This window comes from Anopheles stephensi, chromosome 3 (assembly GCF_013141755.1).
Source record: "Anopheles stephensi strain Indian chromosome 3, UCI_ANSTEP_V1.0, whole genome shotgun sequence".
NCBI classification, from domain to species: domain Eukaryota; kingdom Metazoa; phylum Arthropoda; class Insecta; order Diptera; family Culicidae; genus Anopheles; species Anopheles stephensi.
Genome location: NC_050203.1, coordinates 81,191,554 through 81,216,095, shown reverse-complemented (window position 1 = coordinate 81,216,095; position 24,542 = coordinate 81,191,554). Strand labels below are relative to the sequence as shown.

At 47.0% G+C, this 24,542-nt stretch overlaps 1 protein-coding gene across 6 annotated transcripts in view; it reads left to right on the top strand.

Moving 5' to 3' along the window:
* The window catches only part of LOC118513202 (protein Shroom), a 182,184-nt gene that overhangs the window by 59,801 nt on the left and 97,841 nt on the right, over nt 1-24,542 (top strand). For all 6 annotated transcript variants that reach the window (XM_036058696.1, XM_036058697.1, XM_036058695.1 and 3 more), the window contains 2 exons: nt 4,613-5,106; nt 23,193-23,419. In XM_036058696.1, coding sequence (XP_035914589.1) covers nt 4,613-5,106; nt 23,193-23,419 — 721 coding nt within the window. The remainder of the gene's footprint in view (nt 1-4,612; nt 5,107-23,192; nt 23,420-24,542) is intronic.

The window sequence follows — 24,542 nt, the reverse complement described above, 5'->3', positions numbered from 1 at the left end:
CGCCGGAGATTACTGGGCGGACAAGTACTTTCTCATTTCACGGTGGGCTACGTACGGCTCTGGGTGCAAAACTGTTGGCGCTGTTCAAGTTCGCAAGAAGGCAAGGGAATTAGTTTGTTTAGGGCGTACAGCTGTTGATAACAGAAATACGAAGAGGTCACTCGTGACGTTGATCATTGGCTGATCTTACCCGTATTTCGTCAATGCTTGTCAATGATTGTTGAATAAAACGACCTTGCACAGGACGCTCAATTCCTGGATCATATGATAAGAGCAAGGTCTAAATATGTTGTTCTTAGTTTGACGTCCAGATGGCGACACTGGTAACAGTTCTTCCTAGACTTCAATAGAAAACTGTCACATCCAGTGTTGATCACTTAGTGATCAATTGCTCATTGCTTATCGAATATTTTCGGCCAATAAAATCACTTCTTAGACGCCTCCCCCTTAATTGGCTTAAAGACAACTCATTGATGTAGATCGAAGGCTGTCAATCTTCATGAGGCTGATATCATTCCGAACAAAATATTATCACATGATAGTCGTCAACGCTCCATGTAAAGAATGTCCAATAAATATAAAGCGACCTTTCATCGAACTTTGTCGTCCAAAAGCCAAATCTTTCACACTCCATTCTCTTGCTCGAAACATTCACAACATTCCCAGAGGTTAGGTAATCCATACTGTCCTTAATCCGCCCTGGGGGGGGGGGGGTCGCGGGATACCTTCAAGTGGGCGTAATTTACACAGCCACATCTCGCGCAAAAGAGAAAACAAAAATCTCGAACATCTTGGGACATGCAAAATAACGAACTCGAATTGATCTCGATCTCGAGTTGCAGCGGACCGTGTCGTATCGATCGGGATTGCTGTTCGGCTTATTTGGACGTTTAAGCTTAATTTGTGACTGTTTGACATTCAATATGCAGATGCAAGTACAACGCATATAGGCCGGAGAGTTAAAAATGGTTCAAAGTCATGTTGTTTGCTGTAAACAATTTATTATCCTTTATGCAAAAACTGTATATTCCGCCCTTGCATTGGATGGAATCTTAGATGTGTGTGTGTGGTTTTATTTTTTCGTTAGTGCCTGTACTTTTCTCTCCGCATAATTTATTGCTCGCCTGGTACCGTTCTCGTGTATTTTTGATTTCTACACGAAACCACCCACTCTCGTGTCCGGGCACACGGAAGCCCGAAATAAGGAACATCCTGCGAGGTTTATTAGCATCCATCCTCGAACCGAAAACGGTAGCAGTAGCAAACAAGCAATCTTCGTGTCGTTTGGCCGCTCCTCCACAAAGACCTTTCCGTAGATGTGTACGATTAATTCCAACATTCCTTGGGTGGAGTGTCCGTCCTTTCCAAAGCGGTGATTATTATCAAACCGGCACGTAAGCCCGGTAGCTGTGTAGCATGCTCGCGCTACATGCGAAGAACCGACGCTCTAAGGTGCAGAAAATTCTGACATCTTGCGTCCGGTGGAGTTGGGCCAGCCAGCCAGCCGGCCAGCATCTTTCGGGGGCGAACATTCTTTCGCGCCGTCGGACGATTGCACACGAGATGTAAATCATGCAAAGCGCATCGCACGCGTATCACCGCATCCCATTCGCATATAAAAATGGATAGATAGTTGCAATTAAAATTGCAAATAGGTAACAAGATACGCCCCCAGCAGAAGGCTTGAACGGGGTTGTGCAGGAGACCTCCAAAGGGAAGTTCCCCATAAGGAAGAGGTGCTTCGAGGTCGTGGTTTTGAAATTGATCTTCACTTTCCACCAGGGACGCACGGGCAATGTTGGGATCGTGCGAGCGGATGGGCAATACATTCCTCGACCTCGAGGTTTCACGAGGCACGTAACCTAGGGCATACGATCGTTCTTACGAGTGCTGGTGTGTGCGCGCCCGCACGTCCGCGATGTACGAAAAGGCGGAGAGATTAATTAACTTCCTGATAGAGCAAACAGCGTCCCTGCACGCGATCTCACGATCGTGCGCGAAAAGGATACTTCATCGGCTTCAGCGGCCCCTTTGCAGCGGCAAACCCCTGCCGGCCGGTGGGGTTGCAAGAATTTGAATATCGTGCTAAGTAGGGCTGGGATTGGAATGCTTTTCGCCCGGTGCTCAGCGGTAGCATCACGCGCACGGAACGGTTCGCAATAATTTTAACCCCCTCCCCCTGACACACACCACCCAACCGGAAGACAAGGAGGGAGACAGGGGAAGGAGGTGGGAAACCATGGTCAACCTCCCAACGGTTCAAGTTTCACAGTTGCACGGAAAGGACGTAAACCAGGCGACCAACAGAAGAAAAAAAACCCGACGCTTCCAACAGTCCTGTCGTCGCCTGTCGTCGCATTGACATCCTTCCCGTTCGCGTGAAGGAGAATCGAGGGCGCACACACACACACAGCTATCCCACACCCCTACTGAACCTGATGACCGAAAGGGCAACACCGTGAGTCCTTTCCGATTAAGCCTCGCCAATATCGTATCGTTTTGGGCAGGGGATCGAGAGCGTTGAGTGTAGCTGTCAGTTGCTGGCGTGGCTACGGATTCGGGTCGATAAATTTATGGCCATGGGTTGGGTGGGGAGGATTGGTTTTCTTTTATGAATTACATACAACAAGCTGATGGCATACAAGTGTTGAAACAATATACGAACGAAATTGTGCGATTCATCGGCTGACTGAGGTGGGTGCATATTTGCTTTCGTTGAATGCTGATTTTATTTGAAATCTTCTTTAATCTTCGAGACTTTAAGCGATCTTAAATGGTCGATGGGCTTTAAACAGACAAGCTGGTGAGATCCATTCATGTTCAGCTTTTAGGTCTGTTTCGTCCAAACATTCCACGGAATGATTCAAAAGTTCCATCTTTTTAAATGAAACGCACAAGAAGGATTAAACAAAGCATAAATCGCCTAAGATTATCAAACTGATCAGATTGCAAATTTTACAGAGAATTCATCTTTTATTTTAATAATTTACTTTAATCGATCAAGATATGATACCCCGTTAAGGTCATGCCAAAAGAAAAACACGAGTCAATAACCATCTCGCAAAGAAGCGATTATTCCCAGAAGAAAAACCACAAAAAACCCCCCATTCGCCTCAAGTTGTCTAATAAGATGGCCTAGAAAATGTCAAGAAAAGATAAATAAACATAATGCCGGTTCATTGCGATAAAGCGCACGCTGGTCAGCTGCGTTGAGGTTTGAAGTTGAGTTCGCGAGACTTTCTCATCCTGGTTTTCCTTCGCCTCGGTTCCGCTTTTCACCTTCACCATTATTATTGGATGACAATTTTGAACCGGCTCACCCTGGATCGAAGACAAAACTGCACAAATAATACAAAATAATAACTGTGGGAATTGGCGAACAAGTATCGTTCGCTGGACCAGCAGCAGCAGCAGCAGCAGCAGTCAAAAACTGCCTGCAGTTGGTGTGTTGTTGCAGTGGGAGCATTTTCCACCACGACGAAGACGACGACGACACCGCGAAGGAAGGATACCTACCGTCTGCCATAATTGCGAGTCGTGGCCAACCATTTGCTCCCTTCCGATAGAGTGGTAATGAGATAATTTGTTTGCCGTTTTGCACAACAATTTCGCATCGGTCGCAACTTTCTTCGCCGAGCAGAAATGCGCAACCCCCATCCTTCGTGAAACAGATGAGTCAATTCTGTCAACTGTCGAAGCCCACGACTTCGGCGATCATTTCCATCCCATTTGCCGACCCCTGCTGCCGGTGGTTCATGGGAGGGTGGTTAATTTGTTTTACGGTCGTCGCCGGGTTGCCGAAGATGGCGCCTCACGAAAGTGTGCCTCGCCCGTTTTTACCAGGGGCTGCTGATGCTGCCTCCTGCTGATACGAACGATTGATGGTGCAGTCTGCTGCAGTTAAATCTGTGGAACCGAAACCGGGATGGCTTTCCCTCCTTCGGGGTGGGATCGTGTCGTTAGTTCGTGAGAAAATTAGCACCGATCTACGGTATGGCAATGGGAAAAACTGGGGAGAGAAAAAAAAATGTTGCAAGGAGAAATCTGCGTTCGATGGGTCTTCTTTGAGCGAAATTCAGAATAAAGGACTGTTTTAGAGTCATAGAAAGCGATTTTGAATATCAACTAAACTCTTGATTTTAATGGAAGCATAAGCTAAAACACTTTTGATATAGAGACTCGCACGGTATAGATTTCCATAAGATCGACAATTCAGGTTTTCTCAAAGAGTCCTTGGATTAATTGAAATTTCGACAACTCACCACGGATAAAGAGAAAAGTACGACCGATCTGTTTATACTCCAATGCTATGTTCTTCATTCATGGTGCGCAAAGATTATAGTATCCCAACATATTCCTATCACGGCAACTGCGTAGAATGTCGAGTTGTTCTTCAGGAATGTAGCCACACTTCGTCAGGTTCTTATCCGAACGACAGTTCTTCCACACTCATCAGCGACTGAGAAAACTACCCAGGACCACTCAATAACTGCCTCAAGAATGTCTTATCTCAGCACATCTTTGCACCAAAGCCTTAATTTTCACTACTTACCCTAATTGAATTTACTGTTGTCTATTTACACTTTTATTCTGTTCTTCTCTACCCACTCAGGAGGACGTACGGTACAATGGCGCAGCTACGCCGGGAAACGGTGCTGGTGCCCTAGGCAATGGGCCTGGTAGTGCTAATGGCACCACGGCGAGCAACGGCGCTGCCAATTTGCATCCCGCCCTAATGCAACTTCAGCAACAGCACGGCAAGCTGCTGATGGGAAGCGGCAGCACCAGTAATGGTGGCCCACCGTCTGCCGGCCCGGAACGGATGCTGATGAGCGGGGTGACCTCCGTTAACGGAAACGCCAGCAACGGCGGCAACATCACCAACGGCAATCAGACGCCGACACCGACGATTGTCCCCGGTGGGGGCAACAACACCAACGGCACCAACAGCATTCTAACGCAGGCCGGGTTGGAGGAGTACAGCCGGGCGTACTACGAGCAGACGACGATGTACCACCATCAGAAGCAATCGTCCTACGCACAATCGGAGGGTTATCATAGCTACGTGTCGAGCTCCGACTCAAGCTCTACGCCGTTTCTCGATCGGTAAGTCCAATGTGCTCGATAGCGCTTAAACATTAAAGCAGTCACCCGAACAGGATCCCGCCTCTGTAGGTCAGTAGAATAGCCATTAATTTAACGCTTGATCAGGCGGCTAAATGTGACTGTGTCATCGGCTAATAGCAGGTGCATCGGAGCTGTTTTTTTGATGACCGTTTCGTTTCGGCCACTCGGTCAGGGTTGCCGTGTTCGTGAGGCTCCGAGCGACACACCAGCTGACACGGCGAAGTGTGTGACGATGCGTGGCAACGAAAAAACAGAGAAGAAAAACCACCAAAAATCTTCGAAAAAGAAACAAGTCGGAAAGGCGTCGTCGGGTCGTCCGGTGCATCCGTCGATCGCGTTAATTTCCGGAAGACACGACAATACACTTAAAAGCGGAATTGCTGAGCTGCCGAGGGATGTGATCGAGGTGGAGCAAAACAGGCAACGCTAGGAAATCCTTTTGTTCGCCCGGAGCGTGTTGTGTGGCGTGCCGTTGTTTGTGGATGCAAATCTTCCCGCTTTTGCCCGTGAAACGCCATGTGCCGGATTTCGGGCCAAGGGTTTCCTTTATGTTGGGGAACATTTTCACAAGAAGGCCAAATTTTGCTAATGTGTTTACACGTGGTAGAAAGTGTTAAAACTTTCTTTTTAATGTCCAATGGTAAATAGGGTGATGTTTACCAAGGTTGTGATGTTAGGGAAATGTGCTCTAGATGCAAATACTTGTCTATTGAAGCATGTAATGCGAATACAAGAAGACTGGACCATAAAAGGATCTTTAAGAAGCAAGATGATGTTGAGAATGTGATACTTGTCGAATTTCTGACAGAGATTAAGGTCATGCAGTACTGTCTTAACAGATGGAGACCTGGAGACCTTTTAGCAGATTTTGGCGATCGAGCAATTGAATGGTCCAAATCCAATTTTATCATAAAACTCAGGGTTGGGATAGTCTGGTTTAATGGCAGAGCCGTTAGCGACGCTGGTCTTTATATGGCAGAACCGGCGATCTAATCCTATCAAGATTGCCTTGAGCTACGGATAAAATCAAGTCAAGGGAAAGCCAAACATAGCAGGCCGAGACCTATGGAGCCGAGGTTCTATGCGAGGATGAAGAAGTTCTGAGTTGAGGGCCTGGATTGCACTACATGATTCTAAGAAGGTCTCATAAGATAAAGCAGGACGTTTTATATTTGCATCCTTACTGTTTTTTAGTTTTCCAGACGGATTCTCGCTTCTGATAGCTATATCAGTAGCTATTGAATTTAAAGCAAAATACAGCCACCTTGGCCCCAAAATCTGTAATGTCTAGAACATAACACATAGCGTGACATAAAAATACTTAGATTGAGTTTGGAAATATTCTTTCGTATATTATTGTCATGCAATGGGCATTACCTTTAGAGCTTTCCTTTGTTTACTTCACCCATGCTTCTTAACCTCTCTTGCTCATAGTTTTCCTCTCTTCAATAGCTATTTTTTCCCCTCCCAAGGCTCGAAAAAAAACCCCTCTAATTACTTCCCGATACGGTGAAGGCAAACGAAATTAGCATTTGTTTTTAGAGCGCACCAATCTCGTACCCATCATCTTTCCCCAACTGCCTTTTTGTGCTCTGACGTCGTCTCCGGCCAGCAGGCAGTCGGTATAATAATGCGGCTTATAACTCCCGCGAAACATGCTCCACATAAACCCATAGCTAACAAAGAAGGATGCATATAATTATTACACAAACAATCTTTGAACGGGGCCCGATGTTGGAAGTGTGGCAGAGTGGAGAAAAAAATGTATATCCAACAGAAAAAAGCCCCGAATGTGTGTGTGTGTGTGTGCGTCAAGCTCATCACTAAAAATTGAGTTTTTTGTAAATGAAATGTAGACGAAAACCGGGGTGGTTGTGCATGCGCACGAAGCAACGCGGGCTGGCTCGGTGGGGAAATTAGATGGAACGGAGCCAAGATGAAGAAGAGGCAATCAAATTTCTTACCGTCTTTGGTGGGTGGATGGGTTCATCAAGATCTGGGGAAAATGGATGGAAAACTGTGACTTCAACAGAGCCACCGAATCTGAGCGATAGGTTGAGCACTCGGTATGGCAATAGGTTGGAATTTGCGAAATAGAGCAATCGTAGGTGAAAAGTGTAGCTAACGCGTGTTGGAAGCACGACCCTAAAGTAGCGTAAAATGTGGAGCAAGCAGTTTTGCATCCTTGTTAAGGCTGGTCTGCTGAAGAAAATAAACGGGGTTAAAGATGAATTGCCCCTGCCGATGACTCCTATATCAGTGGCGATAAGCGTCTTGGCGTAGCAAAGCAAAATGAGGCTATGATTGGCATTGTTATCGTTATCAAGCGACTGGTCGCTGCTACCCCAACAAATCCCAACGACTCGACTTGAATTCTGCATGCGGTTTCGAGCTGGCACTAATGGTGCAAACTGTGAAGAAACAGCCTTCCAATCGTCTGATTGATTCCGGCATCATTCCGTTAAGGCGTGAAAATGACCAGAACGAGCGAGGCACCTCAAAACCAGATCCATTTCGACTAGCGCGCCGAGTGGGAAAACGATGCGTGCCCGATCATTTTCAGCGCACCTCGCCTCGGTTCACCTCGGCTATTTCACCCATTCCCCGTGCAACAATTACCAAACCAATATGAAAACCGTCGCTAATGAACTTCCAAAGTTCCCAGCATTGTGAGAAGAGAGCCTCAGCCCAGGAGAAGAGGAAGTAAGCGGAAGAAGTTTTGGGGCGTTTTTTGATGGAAATATTACACACACAAGCCAACAAGCAACAAACAAAAAATGGCCCCATTCCAGCTAATCCAAAACGATGAGCGAATTGAAACGAATCCAATATTACATTTAGACAAAGCAACGGTCGTGGCCGATGGTTGGACTTCATCTCCATCTCCAAACCGGAGGCTCAATCAACATCCTCATGATCGATGGTTTTGAGATCGATTTTGCCGCGCAGTCAAGAAGTGTTACGCATTAGGTTCACATTTGGCGGAGATGATATAATGGTGGATTTAGATTCGATTTCCGACACCTTTCGGATTTTTTTCTGGTTGTGCACGGTGGTTGTGGTTTGGCGAGGGGGCATCTGAAGTCATAATTATAGTATTAAGAATCATTTATAAACGATGTATGCTTAAGAGGTTACTGTATCGCTTCGTTTTTTTTTTGTTGCTTACCGAGATCGGCTTTGGGAAGGGTATGTCGGTTGCAGTTGGTTTTCAATTCGGGGTCTGATTAAAAGCATGCCCGAGGGTGAAATCGCCCCTAACTATAGCTAGCCTCCCCTATTATGGACGCAGACATTGCTGCACAGGTCGGCAGCTGCCTTAAGACCTTCTTGATTAGGTTCTTATTAAAGGGAGCTCCAAAATCATAGGCGAGCCTTTCGCTTGCCGGTGAGCTGGTTTTCAATTTCATGCCTAGTTCTTCGCGTTCGAAGGAGGTTGAAGTTATCGTTCGCTTCGTGAGCTTATGGGATGCTGAAGCCGCCGTGTTAGCGTTATGATTAATGGTGTAGTTTTGGTGGTGCGTGGTAGAAAAGTTCAATAGCTAGGGAGCTGTAGCCTAATGAACGGAAACATCAAACAATAGCTTCAGAAATTACGTTCATGATGAGGTTCAGTTTAAGTCTTGTGGTGCGAATAGTTAAAGTTCTACAAGAGCATTAATTTAAATAGCAGTAGAAATCGAAACAGGAGATCTTCATGTTAGTTTTCCACAACTCCACAACCAACACTATTACATCCGACATGAACCAAGCAAATCGCGGCGTCTCGGCGTCACTGTTATCTGACAACTTGCATCAGCCTTCTAACGAGCAAACGCTCCAACGCCCAGGAAACGGGCCTGACGAGCCAGTCTGTTGCGGGTCAAGATCAACAACATCCGCCCGGTCTGGTTCGATCCCGGATCCCTTTCACTTTCCTCCTGCCGGAAGAGCGCGTCATGCAGTAGTCGCCCATTTTTCGGGTTTTTCGTTGGCCCCATAGAAACTTTCGCTCACGAAGAATCCTCAAACCCCGCCCCCCCCCCCATGGCAGAAGGGTTCGATTTCTAATGCTCCGGTAAACGGTACTGGACCAACGACCGTTCAGTTCGGGAAGTTCGGGATAAGTTTGATAAAATCTAACCCCGTTTCATTGGGCACGGGTGCTGGTTTGGCGTGAACGAGGCCACTTCTCGTCGCTGGCGTCCTATGACCTGACCCTGGCGCGAGCGTCGAGGCGGTCCCTGCTGAGCGGACTTGAATACCGGTCCAATGAATCGATCGATAGAGGTGAAGGAATGCTTTGTTTGGATAGGGTTTCTTTTTTGGATGTGATTCGTATAGTTCTATTTGAAATTATTCATTTTTAACTTCAAACCTTATAGAATCTCGAATGATGGCGTTAACCATTATGAGGAATGAACTAAGACCTCTTCTTTGAATATAAACAAATGGCGCCAGTGATTTTGGCAAGCATTTGCCGTATTTCCATCAGCATCGTATAGATACAGATCTCAGGCTCTTAGGCCCCAGTTAGGACTTGAATGAACTTCAACCCCTCCCAGCATCGGATCTCTTTCGCATAACTCCAATAAAGGAAACTAAAGCTGCACATTGTTTGCTCTCGATCATCCGGGGAGCGAAACTCCAGGGCAAAGACACACGCGCGCCTTTATTCGGCGGGACCAATGTTTACAGCTAGGCATAGGTCACGCAAGGAAAAGTCGATCGAATTTAAGCCGAGCGAAACAAAACGCACTCCAAGAATGGAAGCTCTTGTATCGATCGTATTCGATCGCTGATCGATCAGAAATCGTAGATAGAGGCTCTAAGAGGATCTTTATTGAAGTGGTGCGCGAAGCAGCTTTTGGTTTTGGCAATGATTGGTGTTTGAGATTGCAATTGTATGAAACAAATGAGATGGTAGTCTAAGGGATAAAATTGAAGGAGTAACCTCTGGAGATACTTTAGCGAGAACTTTCTCCATGGGGGGGAAGCTGCAGACGGATGTGGTTGATTTGGAAGAGAATCTTGTTTCACGGTAGTTGGAGATGTACTTACGGTAGAATCGAAAACGTAATGAGCAAACCCTCCCAACATTGGGGGTGATCGTACGGTAAGAAAATTACTACCAGAAAAAGCGTATTACGGTATGGTTCTCATCATCAGATGATCATCCAAATAGCGCACAAAACTCACCGAGTCAATGGACGGGCTACATCACCGCTACTGAGGATGTACCTTAATGTTTGGTGGAGCTTTCAGTTGAGCAGCGCGCATTACTTCGCTGCTGGAAGATATTTTCTAATTGCGTATGTGCGTCGGAAACGGAAATGTTTATTATATTTTAACCAGCACCAGTGAGCTCTCAAAATTACCCTCAAACGCTTCTTTTTTCTTCTTCCGCAATTAAAGCAGCACAGCAGAATTCTAACCTCAATTTTCCCCTCAGAGCTGTTCTTCGTGTGCACTGAGTAGACTGCGATGCAGCAAACGTAACAAGGAAGAATATAGGGCTCATTAGGGCTCAAGTTACCTTAACAAAAAAGGGCATTTATCTTTGCTGTCAAAAATTGTGATTTATTGGCACCTCGCGCTCAATAGGTCAAACGCGGTCCAGTCGCCAGTCTGCCCCTCACTGACGCTGACCTGTCACAAAAAGGGATCAACTACAGAAAAAAACGCGGTTACCAACCGGCAAACAAAAATCATTCTGCAATCTCGCAATAACGTTAACCCGCACAAACGCATCCCTGGCCGGTAGCGTATGGGAAATCTGCCAAAAGTACGCCTAAACCCCACGACCCTGGTGGTCTGACGACGGAGCTGTCGTCTAATTGTTCGCCGTGCTCGATCGATCATGCTCGCACTCGGTGTACGAGCGTTCATTTGCGTACATTAAAGCAAAACATCTTTTCAAGCCGGCCCACCCGGTCTCGTCGGAAGCTTAAGGGAAGCTCCTTAGGTAGTAGAAGAGGTCGCTGAGGACGCTGTGACGCCGCCGCCGCTCATCCAAACCGACGCGGGAGATTGAAAACATGGGAATGTAATTACCGGCCCTCGAATGCGCATCGATCGTTTGAACTGGCGCGCGCGTACGTATTTGCAAAACGACGTCTCTTGGTTGTGCTGCAAGTCGCTCGCGCGGTAAGCATATTCCGCACCTCATTGCGCTTCTGGCGGCAAAGTAACAGCTGTGCGGCTGTCATTTTCATTTGGCAAATTGCGTTTGGCCTAGATTCATCCGTCGGGTACTGATCGCCGCAGTGTTTGCGGTTGTCTTTCTCCACCATCGTCTCACCGAGTCTCAGCTGGCAGGCGTCTCTCATCAAATAGACGACTTTTTTTAAATATCACTTTTAATGAGTCCCCACTGTTTGTGAGGGTGTGTGGTACGCGGAGCCTTGATTGTCCCTTGAAGCTGGACAGCTGAACAAGAAGCACACATTTCCCTTTTTGGGTTGCAAATTTTGTGGCCAGACACTAGCAGCTTGTCCCAGTGTGTTTTCCACATCCGCTCCGGAATACGCGCCCAGTTCCGAGAACACTCTTGTGTCGCCCACCAGTGTGAGGAACGCTCTGATCGTTCGATACCCAACTGACAGCCAAATTAATGATCCCGTGCAGCATATATCTGCATGCAGCTTTGCAGCGCAAAACGAGACTGACAGGCGTACAAGAGGCACAATATCACGTATCCGGATGCGTTGTGATCGCGGGTCTCTTTCGCCTTGCACCGGGTTCCGCTGGCCAAAAACACACAAGCGATATATCGAGATCCGATCGCGGGTGTAACACATGCACACTGTGGCGAATTGTGTATAGAATTAAGGGGGTGAAATTCTTGAGTCCCGGCAGTCCAACTTTATGGGGAGCACTTTCTTCGGTCGTCGTTTGAGACTGATTGACCGGACCTAGCATTTGCATATCAGTTAAATGGCAATTGGGAAGAGAAACCTTGGCTTGCTATTGTAGCTATCGATTTGAAGAGAACTCTTAGCTTGCTTTTGCACAAATTTGCCCACCACATGCAGGGCTCGACATAAGTGATCGCGTTTGTAGTCGTCGACGAGCACCCGGATCAATCTACTCAGTGCTCGAGTCCTTTGTCTGTTTCTTTCGGAAAAAAGTGAAAGCTGAGCAGAACTCTTCCCCTTCTCCGCCACTTCCACTCCTGCCACTGCGTTTGTCAAAAACGTCTTCCGGTAGACCGGCACTCGCGGTTCGGCTAAGGAGGAAACTAACTCTAACTTCTATTGTTCGTTATGCATCTTCCTCCATATCGCACCGTTGCAGACCGGACCGGACCATCCAAAACGAAATTTCCCTTTTTATGTTGCCTTGCAGCGATATTCGATTCACTGCTGGTGACAGCTGGTCGGAAGTATTATTCCCTATTTTCCGCTTTCCCTCAGCGCCCCCCCATAGATGTGGCTTTAATTCGGATCGGAGTCGTAGAGCGCGAGGGACAATAGGAAAACGATGCCGATCGTCGGGTTTGCGATCACGAAACGATTTGAATTGAAGCACAGCACATCAGCATGATTCTTGCCACGAGTGGGACTTTCGGTTTCGCTCGAAGTCATCACCTGGTAGACTCCGCAGTGGAAAAGCCCACCCGGGCTACAAATCGGTGGTAATCGGAGCCGTCTTTAAGAGACGATGATTTTGCACATCCACGACAACATTCCAGGTGACGATTGTCAAGCGGCCACGGCACTGTAATTTGGATGTACGGTGTTTTTGTTCCCTGCAAACTCTCGGTGACCGGGCTCGGCTCGGTGCACTCAATGCTATAATTGCACAACCGAGCAGTTCTCGGTGGAACTGGAGGCTGCTGTCATCAAACCGTCGAACCGTCCCCAGAAGGCACCGTGCCGAGCATGGCGCAGTCAGCGGAAGTTGAAGTTGACCTAAGTGCTCATCATCCGGCTCCGGAGACACGTTCGCTTCCAGACGACGTGTAATCGCTCGTAATAACTGAGGAACAGTTACCAGGATTAGACGAGATTCGATTTCACTTTCGCACTGTATCCAGGTTAAGGGCCAGGATCGAGACATTAAGCCAATTCTTCAACAATCAAATAAGCCTAGGAATATACTTTCTCCCCAATCACACATTTCACTGCTACATTGTCCTCCTGTTCATTGAGTTATCTCGAACAGTTCTGATTTTTATGACAAATTTTAATCCCATCCCCATCCAGAAGGTCAGTGGATCGAGTATAAATATGAAAATGTTTGCTTTTACGATCCAAACGTAGTAAAATATCCGCCTGCACACTTTATCAGGCGATCGGCTATCTGGTGTGTTCGATAGTGTACCGATTGATGGGAAATTTCTCCCCACACGGGCAATAAACCCTCGGCCAAGCTTTAGAAGAAGTTTGGCACAGCACCACCGGGCAGCTACTGGGAAGAAGCAGTTAAAAAATCCCGTCCACCCATAAACACCGGTAGCCCACGGATTTGACCTGCTAAAGAGCAGCGCCTACAGCCTGCGAGAAGCCCACGGTGTTTGGCTCTTGGGTGCTCCAAGCCTCCCGGTCCTGGCGCTGCTTCCCGCACATACAAAGCAGTCGATTGTATCGATGTCGTCCGTCACGAGTCGATGGTCATGGGATGGTGTGAGTAGGGCAAAGCGTGTGTCTTGAGTTCGTTAGCATAAGTGGACCACGGACGACGTTTGTCCATTGAAACCGAAAGCCCACCAGAACCGCATCAGCCGACGACGATGCAGATTTACTGCGGGGTCTTTCAGCCGGGAGCCGGATGAAAGTGAAGCGCGTGTGTGTGTGTGTGGCGGTTTTTAGCAACTTTCTCCTCGGAGGTATCTGATCCTGTTGGTAAGATTCTTTGCGATTGAGATCTTCCAGCGGGTGACTTATGGCTTTTGAATGGCTTGTCACATAAGGCGCTTGCGAGATCAATTTCGTCCAACACTTGAATGTTGGGTTCCCCCATAATTGGAACCATCCACATCCTAATGACATCAGCGAGACATTAGGCTTCCGACGATTTCATCATACGGTTCCAGTTTGGTCTCAATCCAATCCCCTGGAGCAATGTTTCTCATGACAGACGGTTCGATTGTCGGGTCGCGTACGATCACTTCTGACTAAATGAGAACTGCGATGATGATGCTTTCCTGAGGTTGTCTAAGAAATCTGAGCTTGATTATATCATCCATCCATCCGTGGGTAACTGGCGAGGAATTTCCATCTCGGAATAGAATGTATTGGAGCTACTGGTGGAGTTACGAAGCGTGGAAAAGGCAACTTGGCGAGATGACCCGGTCAATTACGTCGACTACCTTCCTGTGTTGGACGCTGGCATTCGACGCGTTCACGAGCGCTCGTGATCCGTCCTCCGACACTGGTGACCTAATTTTGTCAACGCCTTAGGGAATAGCAACGACAAGCTACCGTTGGGCTCCGATCGAAGGTTTTTCCTTTCCATACCGATCATAATGAGTGTTCCGTGTTGGGAAATGAGAAAAACATATCGATCATCTCAACCTTCGTTCAGCGTAGAATTCATATTGGAGATGTTTCTAAAATGAACGTTAAGTTCCTATGTCCATCTAAGAAATTCTTCATCTACGTCCATCATTCACACCCAACAATGCTAACAAGCATCGAACGGGTCGAATGTGTAGCTCGTACCGAATGGTAGATCATTTCGCATCCCCTCGAGCGACTTGCAGAAATTGGCGGAAGTTTTGACGCAAATCGCCAAGAATCGTGAGCAGAGAAAGGCCAGCCAGCGCTGCTATTCCACCAACTCCGGTTTCTCGATGGAAGTGTAGGAGAACCACCAATAAAGCTACAAATCTACGGCCCAAACACTCCGCCTGTCAGCACTGTAACAACGGTGCCTCATTCATTGGAGCCTGTCCAGGCCGACCGATCGATCCGATGCCGATGATGAGACAGCGACAACAACAACGACGACGGCGGTCGTGAAGACGCGGCACACAGCGCTCTTGGGGCAAAAGGTTCTATTTCGTGACTTACGGACAGACGCAACTAATTAGGCAAACGGTACGACGACGAGAAAAGGAACGCGTGGAACCGCAACTTTCATAACCCCAGCGGCGTCCAGTATCCTAGTTTTGCGTACAACACAAGAAGCGTTCAATATTTCTCACTCTCGATGACCTTTTTTCGGGCAAGTACTTTCTCGTGGCGGGGTCCAGTTGAAGGAAGCATCATTAGTTCTTCATACCAGGGCTAAGATCTCCCGCTAGGAATCATCTCACTTTCTACTCGTCTTACACACCGGGTCAACTTGTGCCAATGCGGAAGCCATCAGCGCATGCGGGTGATCGCTGCCTCCTTTGCAGCCTTCATCTTTCAGGACCTCTGCGTTTTTGTGCTGTGCTGTGGCCTCGAGGCACTGTGGAGGAAAAAACACGACACAGAAAATCTCGGATCCACAAAACCAAAAGTGGGATTGATTTCTGCACTTTCCTGCACAGGCCCACTCAACTTCAGAGTTTCGAGACGGGTTCCCCTTAGTTCGTGCTGGAGAACGATCCAATGATCGCGGCCGGGCGATCATTAGCGATCGTAATTTACGCAGATTGCGACTTTATCGTGGACCGCAGGTCGTGGTCATCGTCGTGTCGTCTCTGGTTTGCTTTCTGCACATTGCCTGCAGGGTCTGCGCAGTGGACAGGACACTACCGAGCAGATCGTAGTTCCCGTGCAACATTGTTGCTGTCACCGAGATATTGTTTTGCCGTATTTCGTACATCGTTTGCCACCAGCCCGAAGGAGCCAAACAAATCAGTCCGGGCAGTAGCCGTCTCCTACGCAGACACTGGTGAGGCTCGTGAAAAGTCAGAACCGCAGACCACAGGCCGATTTCTGGACGTGATTGCAACACTGTTGCGTAGACAGCGAGCGTATCGACCGGCGAAGCGTTGGAACCAGGAAGCAAGCGTGGGTTACTCTTGACATGAAGGTTCTCCCGTCCCGCGGAGTCGTGGACAGCGGCTCTGAGATGTCTGTTTTATTAAAAAGCCGGATTGCTTTAATGAAACAATTGCGAATGGGAAGATCTTATTCTTTGGGAGATAAACACACACACACTGCTAGCCTGGTAGCTATCTGGACATCTTTGTGATTTTCTGATTGGGATTGGGGCCATAACCTCCCGGGACGTCACGAAACAAACAACAACCGATACGGCCGGACAGTAAACCTAATTAATAGAGCACTGTAGAGAATTTACTGGATGTGATTAACCGATCGCACTTAACCGATACCCCACGGACACGGTGTGTTTGCTAATAATGGCACGGTGAAGGTTGCTTCTGTTGCTGCCCATTTGCTTACCAAGTGTAAACACGAGTGCCAAGTGCCAATGAGATGAACGGTTACGCTTGTACCTTGTGCCCGGGGAGGCGTATCGCGGATCGTTCAATTGTTCTCGCGCCTGATCAAGTAATCAAGCGTTCGGAATGGACCGGGAGAAGACCTTGAAGAGTGCATCCAACTAACCCGATCGACGGTGCGCTTTCACCTTGAGGAGATCTCTACCCGGCCTGGGGGAGACGACTGTGGAAGAAGGAGCTGCTGGTTGGTTGATTGGATTCTTTATTTGTGCGTTTATCTTCCAAGTGTGTATTAACATCGCTTACGCGTGGTTATCACACAAAAAAAAAAAATTCGAAAAGGAACAAGTTTCCTTTCATTTCTGCCGCATTGTGATGTCTAATGACGCAGTCTTCTCTGCAGGTTCGAAGATCGGTCACCTGGTGAGAGATCTGACTGTACTCCAATTTTAATCAGGGTCAGCAGCCACTATCACACCACGGCCACGTCTCGTAATGAAGCTTTGAATGCATAATTTAAGCCTCCTTTTGTGCACTTGATGGAGTTACCGAGATTGCCAAATTATTCTGCAAGCAAATCCAGGTGACCCGCTGTGATCTTACGATGACGTCCGTGTGCCCGCTGTTTAGTGTTGTGATCGCTACGCTTAAACTATCTCACAGAAGCTCCAACTCTTATCCAAAGACCATTTGTCGTATCTGTTCTAATCAATCATCGTCGGCCCTGTTCGTCGGATCTCCCGTTGAGTGTCTACAGCTCCGAAAAAAAAGGCTTAGACATTGTGCCATCGCGTCTATCGCAGCTGTCATCATTAGATCGCGTCATCGCTGCTTCGTATCTTTTGATGGTTAGTGAATGTCATCTGAATACCTTTCAACGGTACAGAGGGCGTCTTCTAATGCTCTAATGTACGCGCGCGCGCGCTACTAATCGTTACATCATAAACCTTCCGAATGATTCACGCCGGTGTTACCGTAAGCGCACTTGAAAAATCATAACAATCTCAAGAGTGCCCACGGCTAAAGTGTCGTACCGCGCTGTGGGCCGATTTGTGTGTGAGGGATTAGGGCTGCAACGCTACAGTAACGCTCGTTGGACACAGACATGAGCCCAGACAAAATCAACAAAAATTACATATGCGATTCGGCCGGTGAGTTCCTCACTAGATGTCGCTATTTCTTGAGAGTTCTCCACGTACGCCCAGCGCGTAGGTTGGGAGGGTTTTTCTAATAGATTAAAAAGATAGTTCGTTGCAGATAGATCAGATCGGTGATGCAGATGAGACTCCTGCAATAAGGGAGCTAGCGATAATGCGATTAAAAACTACTCATAAACCGTTCCACTGCTTTGTCGGCGCGTCTTTAACAAATTTCAAACTGGCGATGCAAATAAAGCGATTTCATCCTTCTGCATCTGGGGTGGATCGATTTTACGATTCTAAAGCAGCTCCTCCATAAATCGTACCTGTCAAGTAGCCTCTAGCTCTAGCAACCGCCGTGAAAGTGAAGCTGACGTTGAGCAATCAAGCGAAGGGCCTCCAACAGCAGCAACAGCAGCAGAAGTGTGTTCTGTAACCCGGGGTGAAGAGTTTAAGGGGTATCTCGAGCAGCGCTCTTCGCGATGCGATGAGTCGTCATTGTTCTTAGTCGTCCCGAACTAGGTCATCGATGGCTCCGTCTTGCCGTGGCCCGTTTCTTGCCACGATTCCGAAAAAAAAGGAACCAACAGCTTCATTGCTGCGGCGTGATTTGAAATCTCCTCATCTTCACGTGTGGTCCAAAGGCTCCAAATGCTGCTTCGCACGGGCTGATGAAATGGAAAGGGCAACCAGGGCCCGGACAGCGATGGTCAGTGGTCGGAAAAGCTACGCTTGGCAGTGCAATAAAATCAACTCCCGCGCCTGCGAGTTGCAAGCGTGGGGAAAATTGTTCACGGTTTAAGTTTTTCGGCCCCTGCGAGACGGGCATTCGCCGTGTGGCTCTGAAGGAAGCATCTAGGTTAGAGGGAATGCTTGCACACACCGATTACAAACGCAGCACCGTACACAAAACAACCGAAACGATTACGATCGTTACACGATCGTTCAATTTCCATTCGACGCGGCACTTGCTTGCCTATTCGTACCACGACTGCTCCCCGATGCTCTCCGGTGTGTATGCACTTCCATTTTTCCCTCATTTCCATCGCGAAATGGCACAGATGTGTCAGAGATGAGTGCGCGAACGCGGTTTGCCAGTGGTACTGCATCTCGGCATGCGAAGGGAAAGTGGTATTTGGACCCATTTGCGCCGGCTGGCTGCAAAAACCCATGGGTATCGGCGGGTATCGGTTCGGTGGTAGCATTCTTCGGCAGCAGGGTTTTCCTCGGGCGTTTCTGTTTTCTAGGTCGGAATGCTGGTCTCGATTTTCCATGTGTTTTTGTTTTTGTATTTTAAAAACAGTGAGAAAAGTAAGGGATGTTAAGGTCGAATGTATCAACGATGATAGTAGCCTAGTGCAATTGTGCATGACCGAAATGCAACAATCAATCAATTAATCGATCAGAGATGGGCACTTCGGGTCGTAATCACGATTCGGTGAGAGAAATCCGACCCGAAAAAATAATTTCAACTAATTCCGGACTCATTATGGATTCCGGACTTATTTTCGATTCCGGACTCGTGTTTGATTCCGGATTCATTTTGGACACCCACCCATATGACAATGGTCGCATCTGCTCATCCCTAGAATCAATTCACATTGTTCCTCAACGAAGGTGGCATTTCTTTCATTCCATCTATAATTACTAATTCCATCTCGAACACTTTTAAGTGGGGTAAAAATAACATCCAGATAGCTTATTGATCGTATGGTTACGCTCATGATCATCAGCGATCCCACACTCGATTGAAATGCAGGCACGAAAGTGAAAAGCTACAAACCAAGAGATGAGATGAGGCTCACTCTTGTTATTTGTAATGCAAGTAATGTTTCGCTGTAATAAATGCAAAGAGGGGCTTTTCTTCTTTGTCTACCTCAACGAGGGAAGCTTCGGTTAATCATCTAGAGAGCATAAGAAGGATGGGCTCCTATCTTCACTCTTATGCTGCACGCGTCGTTCACAGCAGAAAGCAAGGGCGTAGGTGTCCGGTTTCGTATCGCAAATAACGCGCTCGTACCAACACAAAACCCCCGGCGACGAGTGCGAGGCGTGAATGTGAACAATAAAAGCGCCACAGCATCGCGAAACTGTTTGCAATTTGAATGATAATAACATCCCAAGTAACAAAATAAAGAGTGCGAGAGGAGAGCAAAAAAAAACGAGTGGAAAGTGAGAAGTTCATGACCTCCGTAATAAAATACCGGTGGGTCCGTTTCGCGTTCCTTCCTCAACTCGCGTGATCGCGTGCTCGGTGTGAACCACGAGAGAAGCAAAAAGAAGCAGGTTTAAACGATTGGGTTAAAAATACTGCGTGCCCTGCGTGTACTGGTGAAAAGGATTAAAAATATAAATCGCATCCTTGCCGGATCGAAAATCGAAATTGAAAACCCCATATTCAAAGTTGCCGAGGTTGTTGCATACGGGGAAGTGGGTCCTTTAAGATGACGTCCGCGAGCAAGGGGGACGTGTTGATGAAGGAGGGTTGATGTTGTTGATTAACAAAGAAGACATGCGTGTGAACTGTGAAGTGAAATTGAATCTCTCAGATATCACACAGTACGGGTAAAAGGCACCGGATCGAATCGAACCGCTGTTGCGATTGCGTGGAAATCGAATAAAAGCACTGACTGTCAGAAAGCGTTTCATTGCGGTGCGTTGTGTATCATACCGGATCTATCTGTAGGGGCCGTTGAACAACCTGGTTAAGGGGATAAATTATGTGACTCGTACAGTTTTTACTTTGAGCGATTCGGGTGACTTTTAAGTCTACTTACGATAGTGAGCACTTTAGTTGCTCAATTGATTGTTTAAAGAAATAGAATGGAAGGGCCAACCGCCAGACTGACCTCCTTTCCTCTGCCTAATGGTGTAAAATGGCGTGTGAAAAATCGTACCCAAAATCCATTCCCAATCGATCATCGAACGTACCGTGCGTCGATCGTGACGACAATGTGATAATGCGCTACTTCCTTCTCAACGCGACTATGCAGCGCTCAAAATGCATTCCCATCCCGCATTACCGTTACATCCACTTGTGTGAATGTGTTTGTGCTTTTTTTTTTCCTATTCCTATTTGCGTAACTTCCTTTGTGGCGGAAAACCTTCCGACACACACACACACAGCCCACACAGCACAATGATGCACTCACAGCAGTCTTACGCTCGGAGGATGCGCACCGTTCACTAGAGAGGGTGAGAGACACCTCAAAGCCGCCTCGAAACGTACTAACAGCTAACGCTGGGGGAATTGGGGGGGGGGGGGGGGGGAAACACTAAAACAAAAAAGCGAGCGTCGTGCGCAAATTGGTACTTGCGGCGGGGATATGACGTCCGTGACGAAGGTTTTGCCGTTGCTGGTTGGGGTTAGAGGTGAAGGAAAACTGCTGCCGGCAGAAGACACACACACCCCAGACCCAGACTACGTTCTATTACGTCACGGTAACAATGGACTCTCGTGTCGTGTGTGTATGTGTGCTTCCTGTCCAGGTAGCTTGAGCGGGGCTCTATAACTCTGTGTCGAGGGGTAAGAGAGTTTAAATAACAGAATTGAGTGTTCTACTTTGAAGAAGTTCTCAGCGAATTTAGAAGGTTATGGGGATTTATAAAGTCTACCTCGTCGCGATCACTGTGACACAAAAATTATCTAATTTTTATAGTGGTATAATTATATACTAGGGTTTGTTTCTTGACTAAATAGTAATATTGGCGGCTGCATGGAGTGCATAAGCTAATATTTTGATAGGATCTACTTATCAACCTCGATTTCGATTCCATTTACTACAAAATTCATTAAACTTGAAACCTTTTTCTACTAAAATCAAACACATATTTATAACACTTATCCAATCTCGCCGATCTCACCTCATCGATACGAATTAACTTAATACTTTCACTTCCGAAGTCTTCATGTTACGTAGATAAGTCGTAACAGCTTTGTTACATCTTAAATCTTCAATTTTACCCCCAAACTACAAGTTGTAAATGGTTTTTTCTTCACTCGCACTCATGTTTTAGTTTAGGTTAGATCGTCCCGGTAGTCATAAATAATTTCTCTTAGATGTATGACACAGCTAGCGTCATCGTTACATCCGATCGAATATGGGGTCATCGAAATCAATACTAATGTTTGCGATTTACAGTGTCGTTCGGAAATCGGAAATGGATCATAGTTTTCATCGCAACATGCGTAACATTATTTCCGGTTTTGCATTTCATTCGTAAAAGGGTGTGAGATCTTGACCAGTATTCGGATGATGGAATAATTTAATTTGAAATAGTTCATTTGATGTTCATTCGTGAGTTCATTTTTCTTCCCAGAGCATCAAATTCCATCACAAACAAATCAATTGCACATTATGAGTAGCTTAAGGATTGCAGATTTATTTATTAATTATTACGGACTGATGCCGTATTGTCAGGATTGCAGATTGTTGGGGAAAAAAGTAGTTTTCGTCTGTGAGTCGATGAAATATGATCACTTTTTTTATGGCACGTGATTTTATCTTCCAAAATGTCATACACTCACTATGACAGCCTACGAAACACATGTTTCTCCTTTATTTACTCACCGTTTATCGGCGCATCGGCCCATCTGAACGCTTGCGCCATCCTATCACACCCATAACAAATGGCATTATTGTTCACCAGGCACCAGTTATTGAATGCATTTTGCTTATTAATTGCATTGCTCATAGATAACCCCGAACAAGAGCGGCCCCTCTTTATTTCGATCCACATTATTCACATCGTCTTCAGCCTTCTTGAATTGAGCACCACTTCGCAAGTGGTGTAAAAAAGCCGTACTTCACCGTCTTTTTGGGTGAAATAAATAATGTACCGAGCAGCCACACTTTTGTTTAATACTCAGCCTCTTTTTATTCGCGAAGATGTATCCATGTTTTCGCTTTCAACTTCTACTCCCGCACAACGCCAGCCAACCGATTTGAATGCAACAGCAAACACAATTGCTTAACAATGGTCAATTCATGATCGAAAAAACCCTCTTCCGAGCCACTTCTGAACCCTTTTGAGGGTCTGACTCCAGTTTGCTAACAACATGCACAGCTTGCTTGCTGCCACTACCGCTGGTGCAGCAACACGGCAAATATAAATAATCTTCCACCGACCATTAGTCAAAGTTTATCACGCTCCCTGAAGAAAACCGTATCGTGCGGCGATCATGATGAAGGAATCGGTTTATTATTATTCTTTACCGCCACCGGTAGAGCAGCGCTCCATACACGTATAAATATCTTTCAACCGACCGTCATAGGACGCGATGTCCGCTTGCTACTACTAGGCCTTTTGTTTACCCTAGCAGCACGCCTAGGTGCCTGCCTGCCTGCCATTTCGGGGTGTCCGGAAAAGGTGACAACCGTTTCGAAATTTGCCACCAAAGGCCCATCAATAATGTGCGGCTGTTGGGGCGGCTGTTTGTACATAACAGCGGCCAAAAGGGACAGGGTGTTAAATGTGTAACAGCGCTCCGATCGAATTATTTATAACCAACCAGCTCCGACTGGCTGCAATTCGAAACTAATGTTTTACCGAGCAGATTAATTGAAAATGGTTTTGCAATGTTTCTTTTCCCGTTTTTACTTCAGACTGCGGCAGGATAGTGAGCTACTGCTGTCGTCCCGCTCGTCACACAACTGGTCCCAGCAGGACCTGCAGCAGCTAGCGTCCGCGACGAGCAGCAGCATCGGCGACAATCATAGCTCGGCGGAGAGTAACAGCTCCTCGACGGAAACGCTCAAATGGCTCGGCTCGATGAGCGACGTGTCGGTGGCCAGTAGTCATGCGACGAGCACGTCCGCTTTATCCAGCGCTGGTAAGTGTTCTTTTCATATATCACTCCTGGGGTTCTATATTCAAATTAAAACAGAATCAATTTCTAGTAGTCGCGTGTGTTTGTGTGTGTAGGACCCTTTAAAGAAGCTCATTATAATGGTCCCTCGAGAGGGCGAGCATTAAATTCCATTTTCCAATCGAGTTCGTGAAATGAAAAGCAAATAATGAATGCTCCCCCTTGGGTTCGTCGCTTGTGCAGTGCTCGATTGAAGTCTTTCGTTTGCTACGCTAGACGGATCGGGTGTGTGTACTAAGACGTACTCGGGCGTCGATGACCTTTGCTGTTCTCGCTTCTCACTCTCAACCCCCCCCCCCACCCCCCTCCCTGTCTATGTGGAGGCGATCTGAAGGACGGGTGTGTGTGTATATGCCCTTTCGGTGGGTGGTTGATTGGACTCCGTTCCTTGCAGATTCAGGTAGAAAAATGGTCGGTTCGTACATTTTCCTCCTTTTTAATTTCGTGATTTATCATCGCGAACCACGTCTAGACGGGAGGTTGATTATTGTTTAGGTCCACGGTTCGATTCGGCCGCAAAGGAACACGCTCCTTTCCAGAAGTGTGAACATATGCCGCACGGCACCGGGGTGTGTCTGCAAGACTAGCTACTGGACGTGTGGAAATGAAATGGGTTCCATTGAGCGTGCTCGGGGTCCATCTCAATCGGGGAAATCACAGCAAGTGATCATCGATCGGTTCAAGTGGCAATCGTACGGAGAAGATAGTTATAGAAATGGAAATATCACACTCTAGACATTCGATCCGGGGGAAGGTTTTGCCCCTAATGAGCTCCCCAAAGAAGAACGCTTTTCTCATGCAAATATCCAAATGGGTGGTGTCAAGCTGAATGAAGATAGAATTGTCAGAAAAATTGTTCACATCAAGAAGAGAAATTATTCGTTCTCGGTGTAGTCACACGGAAGTCCCATAAGCTACCCTGCGCCTGATGCTCGAGAACAAAAAAAAAAGTGTGCGTAAAATTGATCACCCTTACGATCACTCACCGTGGACGAGAGGCACCATCGGTGCCGTGTCCGATTATTTACGTTTCAAGTAGTGCGAACGGCGATTTACTCGCGGCAGAAATTACTCACCCCATCTCCGG